General features: G+C 36.3%; 1 protein-coding gene across 1 annotated transcript in view; it reads left to right on the forward strand.

Annotated features, from left to right (window-relative positions):
* Positions 1-17,951, forward strand: part of ABCA13 (ATP binding cassette subfamily A member 13) — a 170,456-nt gene that overhangs the window by 143,838 nt on the left and 8,667 nt on the right. Inside the window, exons 50-52 of the mRNA XM_071454709.1 lie at positions 5,169-5,303; positions 7,655-7,758; positions 10,302-10,394. Coding sequence (XP_071310810.1) covers positions 5,169-5,303; positions 7,655-7,758; positions 10,302-10,394 — 332 coding nt within the window. The remainder of the gene's footprint in view (positions 1-5,168; positions 5,304-7,654; positions 7,759-10,301; positions 10,395-17,951) is intronic.

A 17,951-nucleotide genomic window follows, 5' to 3' on the forward strand; every position in this document is an offset into this window, starting at 1 on the left:
CCTGCCTATGATACAGCACTCCAAGCCTGCCTCTGAATATTTACCAGTGACTAATTAGACTAATACGCACAGACACATATAGTCTAGAGAGTACATTGGTTTGATAACGAAAGAAACATATATTCACTTTGTTTTTTAAGAAATTGGTGAGCAGGAAGGTGACTCACAGGTTGTGCTGCTGCTGAAGTTGTCTATTGAAGCACTCATGTCAAGGACCAAATCCTTTGCTAGACAAATTTATCAGCGGCAGGAGTTAAGTGCCTGACATAAAGTTGAGTGCACTTAATGTTCCAAAACAGTAATTAAATGAATGGGAAAGGAGGAGAAAAATGGGTCATTTACTATAAGTGTTAAGCTTCACATGTAATGTGAAGTTTTTATACTTCACAAATCTGCCCGGAAAGTTTCTTTTTGTTCAAAATTGGAAAAATTAGAGTAAAACTTGTAGGTTATTTAGAAGGATATTGATTAAGCATAGTACTTTTAATTTTTATTTCTTTAATATATCAACTTCCTAGATCTCAGTTTGTTCCAAAATACAGTACTCATCTTGTTAAAAAATTAAAATTATTAGCATAGCATCAAATGGCATCCCTCATTAGCATTAAAACTTCTGTTGCAAATCTCAAAAGAAGCTTTATTGGGTCTTCTGAGGTAACTTTTTTGGAGTGCCAGTATGGTCTCTCTTTTCATAACTCTCCAAGAAGATTTTGGTCTGATTCTAGAATCTCAATGATTTCCTTACATGTTATATTCTATAGGTGGCTGAAAATGGGAATCTGTAAATTCATATATTCTTTGTATGTTTACTTATTTTCAGACCCCAAGCAGAATTACTGTGTACAGTTTTATGAGATTTTGGGATAAAAAATACTCTTCCCCAGAAACTTGACCATGGATATACACTTTCCAAATATAAGAAATCAAACAACTCTAAGTTTACTTGAAAGCCAAATAAATACTGTTTTGTGTGGAATTGATGAATGATTGCTCTTTAGGATGTTCAAACTATGCTGTATCCACTTACTCAGAACCTCAAACTTTGGATTACTGCTTTGGACATGTAAAGTTATTTTTCAGATGGCTTTAAAATTCAATCCATGTTTATTATCATTTCAACTGGGTATGATACACATTTTCAGTATTGGATCAGATTTGCTTTACAAGGATTTGTTTAAATAAAGCAAGAAGTTATCCATTTTATTTATTGTGTCAGAAATGATGAAAAATAATACACTTTCAAGTCAAGATAGACACACGATGATGTTTCTAGTCTTTGAATAGATTGATTGTAGTCTTTCGATAGATTGATAACTCCCGATTTTTCTGGAAGACACACACACTGAAAGTCCTTATCACCACTTAATATTTTACTTGACTATTGGAGGTAATTTTAAAAGGGAGTGGAAGCCCATAGGCATTAGTGGTTACACAATTACTGCTTTTCAATGGAATGGATCTCTTAGTTCCCTGGTGGATGGAGGAGGCCATGCCTGTTTTTACCTTTACATCCACAGATAATGGCATGTGTGTAAAAAGTTATCTTACTGCCTCTTCTGGAATGAATGTTGTCTTCAGGAACTCCACAAAGTATTGGGGGATTTTGTTAAGATGCTGCAGATTGAAGGGCTCATTCCAATGCCTGTTCTACAGCTAGGTGGAATAGCTCAAATTAACTTTGGGGAAAATCTTTTGCTAAATATATTAGAACTGATGAGGAAAACAGTAAATAGTTTTAAGAAATATTGGAAAATAGGGAAATAGCTAGCTGATAGATGTGAAGTCTGTTATAATTTTTACTGATAGTGTAGGGAGGAAGGAAGGAAAAAGTTGAAATACATTATTACAGTCATGAATAGACATTAAATATTTTCACGGTTCAAGTGTGCTTACAATATATATATTTGCATATAACTCTGTAGCTTTTGATTTGGCCTCAATCTTACTAGCTTAGTAAATAAATTGATGTATTTCCTCACTCTTTGCTGCTGAAGATGAATGAAAATATCCTTCAAATAGAGCATCACAGTGAATATGACAAAGAGGGAGAGAAGGTGCTTGCATATATATCTCACATTCACTACAGGAAGGAAATCATTAGAACTGTAATTCTCTTGCATAAATATGTGTATCTGTATCTGCAGATTGATCACATGCGCAATTCTGACTTTAAATTAAAGTAGTTCAAGAGGGATTTTTGTATTTACTTTACAGTGTACTATGATATAAACCACTGACTATACAGACAAATGAAGTTGTAATGGAGATATTCAGGCTCCTCTAGAATATAGCTAATATGTAATATTTCTAATTTTATTCATATTACTGTTTTGTTGTTGCTTAGGTATTATTGATGAAGCTGAAAGATTACTGGAAATCTTATAATATGCATTAAAGAAAAAAGTCTTGGGGTCATCTCTTGAAAGAAGATTGAGCTCTATATTCTTATATTTGCTGAACCATAGTCTGCAGTGCTCTTTTGAAATATAAGATTTGAGGGAGGTAGCAGGAATAGGAGACTTTTTTAGGTGAAACTGGGAAATATTCAGGAATAAGGAAGTTCGCTCTTCCTTCTGCCTTTTTGTTGCTAATGTGATTCAGTTCTAAATCAGTTCTAATTTGATATGTTTTGCACCAAAGAAGTGTATCTAGGTATCAGGTCAGACTGTGCTGTGTACTGTGATGATCTGCAAGGTTTATCTTGGAAGCTCTCCACATTTAAAGCAGTGACAAAGTGGGTACTATGAAATTATTCCCACCCCTCTCCTTTTACCTATTTAGCTTTTAAACCTTGTCTTGAAAATTTCTATAGCAGGATGCTTGCCAGGCTTTACCTCCTTGTAGGAAACAGGAGATTGTGGAGTCATGCTGAATGCTTTAGCACACACCAGAGAGAGGAGAATTCAATGTGAGAAATTACAAATTTTGCAAAGTTCGTTCTTTTTAATGCTGCTCCCTACAAAGAGCTTTATATTCATACCTGACATGATTGAGTCTCCTTGGGGGCTGCAGACTACAAGAAGCCCATCTAACTTGAATAGTTACTTTCTTCTCTCTCTCACTATTCCTTGACCCTCCAAATTCTTCCCCATGCAGCATTCATTGTCTCTTCAAAAAATCTTCAAAAAAAAAAAAAAGGCATTTTGCTGACTTTAGATGACACTTCAAAGCAGTCAGAAAGAATGGTTCTAGTCATAGCTAAAGAATAGTCTTAACTACGTTTCAGCTGTTATGCATGGTCCTCCCTTGATTATTTTTTAATTACTCTTGAAGCTTATTGTAATTTAAAATGTATATTTGATGTAAACATGGGGTTGCATATTTTTTTCTCTTTCTGGTCTTAAATTCTTATGAGATCTTCTGTCTAATTTGTGATGACTGTTGGTGAATATGTAGGAGGATAATCCTTTAGTCACTAACATTCATGCATTCCCAATGGTAGCCATCAAGTCAATTTCGTAGACAGAATAAGGTGTCTACCACATGCTTTAGAAGACTTCACTTTGTGTGTTGCTTTGGTGTATAATGTGAAAAAAATCCGCATAACGAAACAAAGCTCAGCTGTCTTAACTTAGAATATAACTTAGGTGATTAACCATTTTTAAAGCCACAGCTATAACCTCTAATTGGAAGTAAGTTACTGTGAATTAACTTTGATACAGCAAAAGCCTTGAACTTTTCAGTATAATATTACCTGTGGCTAATTTAACAGTTATGATTTTTTTTTTTTTAAAAACCTCTCTGCATCTAAAGTAGGCAGAGCAATATTTCTGGAATGTGGGTTTCGTATGAGAACATGCACTACTGTCAGGTTATACATCCAGGTACCCCAAACACAGTGACTATGGATACCAGTCCAAGGATCATCACAAGAATATTGCAGATTCTCACCTCTGCAGCATTGTTCCTTTTACAGACAAATTTCTCTCAGAGATGTCTCTTACTTTTATAAGTATCGCTTGAAAAATCTTGCTAAAAGGGTCATGAATATCTTGATCATTTCCAAAGGTGCTTGCATAAAAATCTTCTATAGAAAGAGTTATTATGCTTGTGGCAGTTTGTTTATGATGGATAGTGAATAATAATTCACAATATTGTTTTTTGAATTTTTTTTCAATTGGAATTTTGTCCATGTGATATAATTAAGCTTTCAAGTCCCTCCTTGCTTTTTGCTGAAGGTAATGTAGAGGAAGCAAAGAGAATGAACCATGCTGCCAGGGGTGCTCTGGCAGTTAATGTAGGGCAATAACAGCACCATGCAACTCCTTGTTTTACAAGAATCTTCCAGCTGTCGTAGAAGATGCACTTGCTCTGTTACAAAGTTGATCACTCCTTGATGACACAGCCCCCCAGGAGTCTATGCCAAACACCCGCTGCTTTGCAGGGTGCATTTGGCAGCAGCAAGCAGAACAGTTTCTGCTGTGTCCCTCATGGTTTTGAGCTGAATCTCCATGGACAATCTAGCAGTAGTAGCTGATATAGATGGATTAAGATTATTGCTACATTTCATATTCTCTAGCGCCAGTATTTTAGGGAGCCTTGTATGTCAAGATTGTATCTGACACGGTAAAAAAAAGGCCATAGGGGACAGCATGAGTGTTGTCTCCAGCTGTGTTCACATGCCTTTCCAGCTTGCTCGGATCATAAATTCTTGTTAAAGCAATTAAAACCAATCCAGCTAGGATCAATTTACCCCTCCCAGTTATTAAAAAGTTACATTAATTTAATCCTGTTACATTTTGTCTTAAAGAAGCTCTAAATCCACAACTGCGACTTGGTTTTCTGACATTTTCATCTTTTTTTGTAGCTGATGGAGGTCTTTTTTTCTTGAATTTTCAATTACTCAGGTATTTGATCACAAATAGTAGAGACATTTTAGATCATTGACCCATGAACACAAACCAAATACAAATGACTGTGCTGAGCAGTGACAAAGCCAGACTTCTATATGAGAAAATCCATATCATTTTTGAAGAACGAAGGGGCCCCAGAGCAGTTTTTTGCCTGTGTTTAAGATTCAAAAGTAATAATGTGCAGCAAGTGTGGATAAATAAGGAAACAACATGTACATTTTCTTAACATGCATGAACAGAATGTTCTTTTAATCTATGCACAAATGCTATCTAATCTGTCTCATCATTGTTGGCCTTCAAATTTGCAAACCACAGGTTGCAGAGGACCTTGTTAACAGGTTACACCTCAGCGCCCATGTTGACAAACTGGTGAGAACGTACAGTGCTGGCACAAAGAGGAAGCTCTCTACTGCTGTGGCTTTAGTTGGTAAACCCCAAATACTTTTACTGGTGAGTGATATTGTGGTTATGAAAAATGGGCTACATTGAATTTTGTTGCCGTGTATGTTGCTCTAAAGAAAATCAGGTATTTTCCTGATCAGTCGGTGAGTGATTGATGTACAACTGTCTTCTTTGTTCTGCTGTATTAATGGCTTTAATTTTATTCTCCAGTGCTCCCAAAAATAGAAAGTAAAACTGTTTTTCTTTTCCTATTTTTTTCTTCCTTGGAGCAATTGGGTGAGCAGAAAACAAAAGCCATCAACACAAATACAATTGAGGTATTCGATGGTCCAAATACGTGTTTAATTGACCCGTGTTCTTTCAGGATACTCCTAATTCTTACTAGGCTGTATTTATTTCATAAATCTGGCTAGTTCTTACATTTTGTTGCATTTACAAGTCACCCAATCAAGCAATAGTTCTGAATTATATTAATTTGAATTACTTATCCCAGGTTGCTTTGGTTCTTGCATACTACTGCCCATTTAGGCCTTACACTGGCCACTCCAGCATAAACAATGCCTTCTGTATTGAAAATCAGGGAGCTACAAAGCTTTGGGAACTGCATCACTACAACACTGCATTCTCTTTCATACCATTGCCTATTGTTTCACTAGAGAATATTGAACCTCAATTTCTTAAAACTTGGCTAGGAAGAGTTAAATCAGTGCAATAAACCTTTCAAAACAGTCAGGGGTAGGAAAGCTGCTCCTCAGAGTTCAGGGGGATTCCTGGGCTTCCGGGAAAAGATCTCAGGTAAACCAGAACCAGATAAAATAGGTGTTCTCTAGGGTTTGTGTTTCAGAAGATTAGACATATTTTGCTGCTTCTAACTGCCTATTGTTTCCTCACTTCTAAGAGAAGACATTTTATTTGCATTTTATGTTTTAACTGGCCCTGGTTCAGCTAGTAAAAGGAGGAGATTATCTTAAATCAGTGGTTTTTTCCTGATCTTAGGAAATGCTCCAACTGGTTTTGAATGTCTTTATGACAGTATACTACAGCAAGTATCCATTTCAGCCTACTTGCTGCAGGGCACAGACTGTTGCATATAGAATGAAAAGAGGAAAGAAAGATATCTAAACACGTAAAATTCTTTAAAACATTTGCTGGCTTTAGAAAGCTAAAGGAGTTTTTCAGTATTTTAAAAGGAGGGTTTTTTTAATTATTTTCTCTGAAAGCAAAGACAGCAATATAAACTACTGAATCTGCTTTTAAATTGCATCCAGGATCATAGCTATTAATTTGAGCAACATTGTAGGTTGCTTTATGTTTATTGTGTTTTATGTTTTCTTTGTTAGCAATCCACAGATAATGGGAGACTGAACTTAATTCTTTAACCTCTGACATTGGTAGTGAAGCACTAAAATTAGCTTTAAACTGGATGTTTTGTTTGCTTTGTTTCTTGAAAACTTTGCTTCCAGGTTTCAGCTTGGATTCCTTGCTGAAAATACTCTGGGCAAAGCCATACTCATCTAACACGTGCTGACACTCCCCATGGAATTCCGCTGGATAAAAAGCAACTTGGAAGAGTTTCCTTCTTCCTAGTTTTGTTGTGACAGAGACTGGATTTATCAATCAAATATAATTCCTTTTATTTATATGAATGGATGAATTTAAAAATTTGATTTAGGGAGGAAAGGAGGAATAGATAGGAAGGGACAATGTAGATTTTGTAGCAGCACGTCTTTCTCCATGAAAGCCATCCAAGTGGGAAATGGGTTTGCCAGTTTCTTTGCACTGAGTTAATGTTATTTTATCCTGTGAATTCTCTCCTCTGTGATTGAAAATTCCTCTTAAAAGGGCAGTGGGAGTAACTGGTATAAGATGTCAAATCCAAACATCTTATCAAACACCTGGATGTGGGATGTGCAGTGTAGACATCTGGGAACTATAGGACTTCTCCAGTTGTTTGTGCTCATAGCAGATGTGTATGCAGATCAGAAACAGTCACCAAATCCTTCCAGAAAATGAGAAGAACCACTTGCAAGTCTCTCTTATCAAAAAAGAGTATGTGCATATAGTTAAACAGATATAATAAATACTTATAGCTATACATATACTATATATAAAAATTTATATACATGATAAGCATTTATAAGTACACATAGATTATATTTAAATATTGTTTATATATATATACTTCTTTACTAAAATGTGTCTTCCATAAATTTAGATATTAAACTGTATGTGTTAAAGCAAAACATTGATCAGGGTGTCACTTAAGTGGCCCTCTGAAAATGTGACATTTAAAGAGAAAAATATATTATTTTATTGTGAATTGTGTTAATTCTTCACACTGGGTAGACCCTGTGGTATGCTTTTTCCATGCTGCTGTGTCATTTTCATGTTTCCTGTAGGATGAGCCCAGCTCTGGGATGGATCCCTGCTCTAAACGCTACCTTTGGAAAGCTATCCTGAAGGAAGTTCAGGATGGCTGTGCAGCTGTGCTGACATCCCACAGGTGAGACCCTTATCCCACTAGCTAGCATATTCCTGTGCTGCAGAGGAGTATATTTTGAAAACATGCTCACTCTGTTGTGAAACATAGATTAATTCTTGAAATTTTATGGTAATTCCTTCCTATTCATGAAAAAGAAACCTATTTAAATCCCAAAGATTTTTCATAGTTAAATTTTAAAAAATAGAGTATTGCTCAAGGGGCTGCAGGCACAGCAAAGATGATGTAATGAATTCTTTTTCCATGCTCTTTTTACTCAGTGTTGTAGTATCTCTCCTTGCTTGGAACATCAGGTTACTTTTTGTATTTGGCTACCTTAAAAATCCTTGCAAAAGGAGGCCTGAGTCAAAAGCCTTCTGATTTTATTAATTTTCTGATTTGCATCAGTATGGGAAAAGAGTAAGCCGTGGCATCCTGAAGATGAATGCATCAGCTATTCTCTTATGCATTACTGGAAATGGTAGGAGAGCCCCCATCCTCTTAGAAGAGTCCATCTGCATTAAATACCTTGTCAGTTCTCTGATATGGTCACTGGCATATTGGTTTAATGGAGGAAGCATCAACACTATTTTGTAACATCTATAGTGAAATGAAATAAATTAAATCTTCCCTCAGGTAATGTATATATATATGGTATGCATAATTATATATAAAATTCCTTTAAATGAGGGAAAGATCATGAAAACATGTCCAGAGAAGACAAAATTCAATAATCAGGACAACAATGAAACATTTGACCAAATGAGATTGGAAGTATAGATGAATTAATAAAGGAATGCGGCCATACTTCCTGCAATGTTTCCTATTTTCAGATTTTTTTAGATATTCTTAAGATGTATTTGTTGTCCCAGTCCATTATTGATGGAAAAATTCTCAAAAAAATTTTTAGTGTTTTATTTATGGAAGCTGAATTTTAAAATTCATGTGCCTGTGTTTGGTGGCCAAGTGCTTACCAGCACACTCATTTAGGGAAAGTGGGTTATACATTGTGAATTCAGCTCAGTGATTTTCAGGAAAAAACATGCTTTGACTTGTCAGCCCAGTATAAGAACTTTTAGTTGTCAAACACCAGCCAAATAGAAGAGACCTGTGATCTCATTACTAGTATGATGTAAAGAAACAAAATCCATCAAATTGTACGAAGTACACATTTAGCTCTACAAATGAATGACTTGAAGCAGACAATAGGTACTGTGTTACTGTTCACATTGTTGTGCCAGGGTGAAGGAAGGAGAAATTATTTTATACTATTTCTACTATTTTCTGAAGGCCATTGGGGCTTTGAGATTATTTACTTGTATAAGTACAGGAATTTTACATATGAAGTGAACTTTCATACATGTCAGCAAATACATGTGTAAGGTATGGAGAAGGTTTGCTGTGTAAAAATCAGGTTTTGAGGGCTGTTCATCTACTTTTCTGAGACAATTTTTTTACTTACAAATCTGAGACAAAACTTCTGTTTTAACTGGGAGGAGTGAGGCTTTGTCAACTGTCCCTAGAGCCCTAAATTTGTGTAATTTTGCTACGGCTGGGAAGCGTTATGCCAAGAGGAGCATTAGGAGTTATTCAGTGAATTTCCTGATTTGTGGGAAGATGTGTCAGCTCTCTCCCTGTCTGTCTCAGGCACAGCAGTTTGGCAGTTTGCACCACAGCCCTGTCACATTATAAAGAAATTGTTCTAGGGCAGAACTTAATTGCCAATGTTTTTTCAGTCAAATCACTTTGATTCGGACTGGCTCACGGCTGAGGCACACAAGACATCTCTTGTTTAGCTCTCTCAGAAGGGTTGGGGAGGGCACACAGTGAATTGTAGGAACACCAAGCATCTCTGAGTCCTCTTTGAGATGGTGGGTGTGTCCTGACTGGTTCCTTATGTCTAAAATGCTCCTGTGAAAGAGCTGCTCACACAGTTCTGCATAATATGAAGAGTAGCAGCCCATCTGCCATAAGTTTTACAAGTCAAAGCTATTATTTATCATCTGAAGCAGTCACATCTAGAAGGACCCTGCTTTTCTATTCAGATGCATTTCCATTTCCTGAATTCTGTTTGGATTGTAGTGATTTGGATTGGCTTCTATCCTGCAATCAGGCTAAGGGTAACTTTTTTTCAAGGCCATGTGCTATGCAAAAGAAAGGCTGAGCAAGCTTTTCCTTCTCACTTTATCCTTTAGCTCAGAATAACCATGAACACATATTTAAGAGAATAAGAGTTCATGACTCCATCAGTGGCATTCCTGAGATTGCTTATGAGGCATTTGCCTGTGGTAATGATACCTTTATATTCTGACCAGAATTGTCCAATAAGGTATGGACTAAAATATAAATGATGGTTTAAGGCTCTCTTCTAGCTGTCATGTGGTAACAGCTTTTGGTACATACCTATTCGGGTTATAACTTTGACTATCACCCTTTGAAGCCAAAGGTTTTGTGTACCTGTTTTGAATCTGTTCAGATTCTTCCACTTTAACTAAAGTTAGGTATAAAAAATGTTCTCTGTTTTCACTACTAATTATTTGGTTTTTTCCCCTCGATTTATTTTGCAGTATGGAAGAATGTGAAGCTCTCTGCACAAGGCTTGCTATTATGGTCAATGGAGCTTTCAAGTGTCTTGGCTCTCCCCAGCACATTAAAAACAGGTATTATGCATCAACATCAAATCTTCTGCATCTTTATTCAATCTAAGAGCTGGCTAGATGCTTTAGTAGTGCCAAGGCATAAGCACTTATGACTGCTAAGAACATCTTTTTCCTGCTGTCACTGAATTTAAAAAAGAGCCAATTGGGATAACTTAGCAAGCTAAATTGACACGTGACATTGCTAAAATGCTTTGTAGTCTGCATTGGTAATTGAAAGAGACAGATCTGCATCCAAAATGAAGCACTTCTGCACATAATCTTAAGAATACATTGTGAGACTACGACACGGCAATGAAATACAATTTGGTTCCTTCTGAGGGTTTTGCATAGTAGAAAGAAGCATTTTAGCAGGTCAGCAGCCAGTATGAACATCTACTTTGAACTCTCTTTGCTCCCTACCAAATTCACTGACAATTGCAGATATTTATGCTGTTTTCTACATCCTTTCCCTGGTGTGCATAAGCCTCTTTTCTGTTTGAACTCTGCTCACGAGTTAATTTAATATCTATTAATGAGAATGTTTAATTCAGAGGATGTGCTCAAACCACCATAAAGGAAACAGGATCAGAAGCTGAGGGGAAAGTTGCTGCAACTTATAGCTAGAACATTTACATTCAGTTGTAATTGTTAGGACACACAGACAGTCAGCTGTGTAAGATGATACAGCTCATTTACAAGCAGCAAAGCTACACTGCTTTGTACTAGCTCAGCACTTAGTTGTCTTAAGTGCAGATGCACGTGATATTGGGAATAAACTCTACAGAAATGCTTTGGAATTGCTGTCTGCCATGCTTATAAGGCAGAAGTTATGTGCTTTGGACAACTTCTTGTGCTGTGATAACCCTTTTGGCTTTCTGGCCTTCCCTTTGCTTCCCTTTGGGTAGAACCATAGATCCTTGCTCCACAGCTGCATTAGCAAGATGGGCCTGACTCACACTAGCTCCCTCCTTACAAGTTTTTTCATGAAGGTAAACTTTCAGTTAGAGATATTACAAACCAGATAGTGGGAAAAACATTGATGTCTGCATCTCTAATTCTGATGATTCTGTGTGATTGTAGCCTTCTTTTCATCTTTGCACACCTTTCATTGCCTATTTGCTTCAATTTCTGCAGGCATGAGAAGTCAATTGATTGGCAGCAGTTTGTTCTTCTTTCATATCTAGGTCTTTGCCTTTGCCATCTTGTCTCTTCCCAAATTTCATAGCATAGAATGGCCTGTTATCTCACTGGCTGGAGTAGATTATTGAGTGTGGCGGCGTCCTTTATTTCTTTTGTATGAGAAACAGATCATACATAGAGGACAGTGTAACTCAGTATGTAGAGGACAGTGCAGATCTTAGACAGGTGAAAATGCTTTTTGAAGTTGAGTGTCCCCCCACTCAGGAAAAATAGTATTACTTAGGCATTTCAGTTGAGTGTATAAAGTTAGCTGGGATGAGTGTGAGTCTTCACTTTTTATGTGAGTTAGCTGGGATGAATGTGAGTTTTCACGTTTCAGATCCTCTGGATTGAGTACACGTCTCTGTCTTGTCATCTTGACCTTAAGAGGGAAAAATCAGACAGTCCACAAAGGCAACGTTCCCCTTTATCTTATCAGTGACTTTGTAATTTTTTTTATACTTCTGATGTTTCCTTTAGCAGCATCTTTTTATCTTCCCTCTTATGGAAACAAGACATCAAAACCATACTCATAAGTATGCACTGTATTCATATAAATAAGGCAATTATTTCTCGATTTGCTGCACTGCCTCTGTAGATAAACTTCTTTCAGATCACAGTTAGTAAATCAATGCAGAAGTATCCTGTTGGAAGTGTCATCATATTACTTCTTATTGAGATGATACTGGTACTGTTATTACTGTAGAGATAGTCACAGATCAGCCATTCCAGAATCAAGGCTTTATGAGTGCCTCTTTCAAATTCTCTAAAGCAAGGTCATAATAAAAATATTTGGCAGTCATGTTCATAGCAATTATTTTTTTTAAATTGTTGTAACTTTGTAAAAAGCACACCTTCTCTATATTAAGAATATTTCATACTGTCAGCAGGTTTGTGTTCCATGGCAGTTTTTTAATATATGTCCATCAGTGACCTTCACATGGGAAAATATGTGCACTTGAGATCAATATTGCTGAGAATTTCTACACAAACTGTGTAGCTCAAGCTGCACGAAGATTTTTCATTTAAGGCAGGACTAAATTCCCTTTAACTCCTAGCTTATTGATTGACTTGGTCTCCAAATTCTCCATGCTAACTATTCAGGAACCTATTGAATGTTTTTAAAACTTTAGAACCCTTTATTAAGAAAAAATAGCCGTGAGCTTTATCAAGGATTTAATTAAAATCATACTGTTTTCTAAATTTTCTCTGACTTCCTGATACATTTCCTTGGCTGGAAAAACAAAACCACTATAGAGAGCACAGTCTTAAAGCATCACACACACAGCTGCTAAAGCTTTCAGAAAAGGCATTTCTGTTTTTTCTTTGGAAATCTTTTGACAAGTTCTAGGAAGATGTCAATGACTGTTCCTGTACTCCTGTTACTTTGTTGGCTTAGTCTAGCTTCCAAACATCCCTCCAACACTTGCCAACATGATCCTTTTTCATAAAACCCAGGCTATCACACACCTAACACTTAAAGTAATTGTTAGGAGATTAATTGCACAGAATCTACAATGTTTTTAAAGTTCCAAACTTACTTGAAGACATTTCCTGGTATGCTACTTTGTACCATATGGACGATTCCTGTATCTACATGAGGTGGGGAAGGGGCAGAGAAGCAGAATTCCAAAGAAATCCATTGAAAAAGTTAAGCATTAAATAATTTTAAAATCTTCATTTTCTCACTTTCTGCTCCACCTGTGAACATCCTGAAAAGATTCCAGGACTTGGAAGAGTATTGAATGATTCCTTCCTTCCAGTTTTCCTATGATTTAATAGCCCTATCACACTCATTGCCCTACAAACCAAAATACTGTTTCTTCTAAAGTGGTAGACCACAAGGATTAGTAAATCTAAGCTGCTGTTAGGAAATATCTACCTGGAAGGAAGGATGTTTTCCTTAACAGCCAGCTCTACTGATATAATCACCAATCTTTTCCTAGTGTTTCAGTGTTTTCCTGCAATTAGCACTGTCTATTATATTTGTCCCATGCACCATCTCACAGTAAAAAAACCCATCACCTCTTATATTTTGTTTAAAAAAAATGTTCCATGAAATAATATAAGGAAAGCATAAACAAAACTGATTTTGTTGCATCTGATTTAATTTAATTACCAATACACTAAAAGCTTGTATTTTTGGATGGTGTTTTTTTGTGCTGTGTGTGAATGAATCAGGCTAGTAATATACACATTCATATTAACAGGAAAGAATGGTACTAAAATAAATTAATGGGGTGAGAGTTGTAGATTATCATGGTTTCTTTGTTAGATTTTACGGCTTGTTTTTTAAAAATTGTTCTTATTTATAAGCAGTTCTTGACATCTTAAGTCTGTTTTCAATTTGTTTCTACAAATCAAATTGAAGAAATATTTTGAAATCAACACATGTCCTGATCTGGCTTTGAAGATTGCAAGGAGATACATGTAAACACTATATTAATACTTAAACCAAAGAAAACTTTGATTCAGCTTTTATTTATAAAAGACTAAATCCTGTACTGTAAGAAACAGAAGCATATTTTGATATTACACGTGATTCCATTACTATATCTCAAGAAATTTCTTCCTCTTCTAAATGTAGGCACATATACTAAAATGACATTCTTTCTTCCCTTCTTGTTGAATTCTGTCTTGATGGAAGTCCTCAAAATTGTTTCGTTTGTTTATTCTTTAGTACCACTCCAGCCTATAGAGTCCAGATTATGATCACCTTTTTGATGGATATGTGATGAAGGTTTAATGGGTCTTCATTGGGGCCCTGTTAAATTTGCTTCTTTGCTATGCTGGGGAGTTCAAGGATTCAGCTCTTTCTCTCTGGCTACACTTTCAGCCCTTGGCAGATGTGAATGATCATAATTGTGGACTGAGTACAGCTTTGTCAGATGGCAGGACAAAATTCTGCCATGAAGGGTATGGGTGAACTCCAGGAAGATGCTAATGTGAGACATAAATGCTTCATAGGAATATAAAAAGTGATGTTGCTTCTAACGTGTGAGACTTGTTCCATTTTTCCAGACCTTCTGCAAGCCTGTCAGAAAATGCTCTTCCTAAAATATCTTCTCACTACAAATGTCGATGTTTGGGTTTTTGCTACCAGCTGCTGAACCTTGACTATATTTATATATGTTTAAACAGATTTAAAGTATCTACAGATGTTTATCAGCAGAATAATAAGGGTAAAACTTCTATATAAAGGCTTTTTTATTGTAGGTGGCAAATTTATAAAAAATATCAAGAAATGCATTGGGTAGAAGAACAAACTGAAGGGCAATTTTCAAAAGTTAGCTTCTTAGTTCTAGATGTAGTTTGTCTGAGACTGATGTGTTAACAGTTGTGCCCATTAAAGCCTAATTTCAGACAACTCCTGCCAACAGAGTCAATTACTCTAAATTGTGAATGGATTACATTTAAATGCTCTCTTCAGTATTCTCCATTGTACTTAATGCTTTTTTAAAAAATTCACAAAAGCATTTTCATGTGAGATACAGCTGGCCAGCTCTCTGAGAACAACATTTTGAATATTATCCTTCATTCTAGGGCCATCTGGACAGACTTCTCATATCAGAAAAACCCATACCAATTTGTCAGGTGGTGGACATCAAGTTTTTCTCAAATTTTATCAGCAAGCCATCTGATTAAATTACTGAACAATTAATTCATTTGCTATAGCTGTGTAGTGGTTTTGATTTGCCAATTTGAGATTTCCTGGCCAATGCACCAATTAATGTGGTGGGTTCAGTGCTGGCCAAACAACAGGGCACTCACTAGAATACACTTATTCATTTCCTTCTGTGAGATAGGATTAGGAAGAAGGCAAAGCAGGCTCAAAGCTTTAAAAGGATACAAAGAGAACTTTATTAACAGAAACAGAAATAATTAAAATTAGAATAAAATCTTCAGAACACTTCCCCTCCCCTTCCACCCCCCAACTTCTTTCTTTCCCTCTAATGATGTACAGAAAAAATTCAGTCAGTGTATCATCTCTCAAATAGTTTTTATTCAGCTTGGAGTCCCAAGTGAAGAGGGAGAGGAGTCCCTCTTGTCAATTTATGGAGACTTCTCCACAAGAAAACAGTTCTCTCATGGCTTTTAGTTTCCACGAATAGCAGCCACACAGAAATCTGAAATTGTGAAGATCCTCCCATCTTTCACAGCTTTCCCACAGCTGCATTTATGGGCCATGTCAGCTTATGGGGTTCTGTTTTAAAGATGAGCTGTTCAAGAGCGAAGGTTCTCTTTATCTTTTTCTGAGATCACCTTCATTTCTGAGAACAGAGATCTTTCCCCATTCATCATTCTTCTTGCTCTCTCTGTTCAAACATCTCTTGGGATCACAGCGACATCAACATCTGCTTACTTTAGCATAGATGCCTTTTCTCATATCTACAATTTGAACACTTCATCTCCCCATACTTTCAATGAGTTACAGGGGAAAAGAGTCTGGTGTGTCAGCTACACTCTTCTACATAGCTTTACATGAGAATTTCAGCCCAAAGTCAAGGCATCTCATCATCCCTCCTATAAGGGACGTGACTTTTTCTTCACTGATGATGGTATCTTCATGTTGTTCCTCTACGTGTTCTCACTCAGTCCTTTCCTTCACCCAAGGGAGGATTAAAGAGGTCTGCAAATCTTATCTGTGCACTTAAAGACTTAGAATGGAAAATATGTTGGCAGACTATTCATATTTTACCCTTTTTCTTAAAGGCTGATTGAGAATATTTTACTGCTCTCCTCAAACCTACACATGTAGTTTTCTTATATGGAAAAGAGAGGATTAAAATTAAAGTTCCTATCAATATTTCAGCCTTGGGTGGACACAGTGTTATAAATTGACATACTAGCAATAAGCTTCTGTACATGCTATAAAATATAAAAAAATTAAATAATTTTCATTCTTCTTGACCAAAAAAAAGCCTTTATTTTGTACATGAAAAATGCATTAAGGCAGTGGATGTGTAATCATGTAACATAGCTATTAGTTTGTCTTCCAAGAGGAAAGTTTGAAGGAAAGAGTTCTTAAAACTTAAAAACCACACAGATTAAGAGTTCAGGAATGAACAATATCTTTTGACTTCCTAAAACTTTGTACAATATTTATTCAGCCCTACTGTGCATGTCCATTAGAATGTTTTTTGTTGGGTTTTTTTTGTCATTTTATACTGTTTTTCACAGGATGCTGCATTGTATCTCTAAATAAATCATTAAATCAGAAGCAGCTACTTAAGATTTCATATTCTCCTCTTTCCCTAATATGTGTTTTACTAGGAGTTTTTCAAACCTGTTCTTAAATACAGTATTATCAGCATTTATTGGATCAGGGCATCACAAACACCAACAATGTTTTCCACAGCACTTCTGAGAAACTTGATTTGAAATAATTACTCCCATCTTATAGAGGAGTAACCAAAGCTTGGTGCTAAAGTTAAAAGGGTTTCGGCAGTCCATCTGAGCAGTTTATGACTAAATATTTTACATTTGTTCAACATTGCATTCAAAGCAAAACTCCAATTAACTTCAGCTGTAGCTGTGGGTGTTCCAGAAGGCACTGTGAATTCCCCCTGCCAACTGGAGCCCTTGGTTTCCAGGTAGGCCCTTAGGAAGACAGGAAAGCACTAAAGGAAGATGTGGTCTAAGTGAGTCACCACACACCACACAGGTATATGAGGATGAAAGGGCAATTTTGGTTCCCCAGGGTGTTCCAGAACCATGAAGCACTCTCTTCCCTTTCTCGTCCCTTCCCTCATCAATCTGCTGTCTTATTTGCAACATTTTCTAGGCATTGCAGTAAATAAAGTTACTTGTCTGAGCAGGTACATCCAGTGTATTATGTAAGGCATTCACAATAGGGATTTCATTACAAGGTGCTGTGTGATGATGTAATTGGTGTTCATTACATAAAGCAAATATAACTGTGGTTTAAATTTTCATTTTAAATCCTTTCTCCATTAAACAATCTTTAGCTTGAGATTTGACCCTGAGGTGTTGATAAGGTCTTTTAGTAGACATTTTAGTGTGTAGTATCATGATTATCATGCTATTAAAAATCAGTACATACAAACTCAGTCATAGAAACACAATGATTATGTTACTTACTCCTGCCTTTTTCACTGTTGAGCCCCATAAGGTGATTTGAGGAAACAGTTTGGGTCCTTTATAGGCTGTACCATCAGCTTTACAAAGGATTACAGCACTGCTGCTCCTGTTTCTCTGGAAGTGAAATATATAAATAATGCAAGTATACAAAAATCCCTGATACTTGGCAGTATGTGCAGACAAACAAGCACAAATATGGAGAGATATTTATGTGTGCACCTGTTTAAACAGTTATCGAGATTTTTTAGGGTTTCACCACATATTTGGAAATCACATCTAAGATTTTACAAGCACACA

Source organism: Agelaius tricolor, unplaced genomic scaffold (genome assembly GCF_023055355.1).
Source record: "Agelaius tricolor isolate 1412-34295 unplaced genomic scaffold, bAgeTri1.0.p SCAF_2, whole genome shotgun sequence".
Classification (NCBI taxonomy): Eukaryota; Metazoa; Chordata; class Aves; order Passeriformes; family Icteridae; genus Agelaius; species Agelaius tricolor.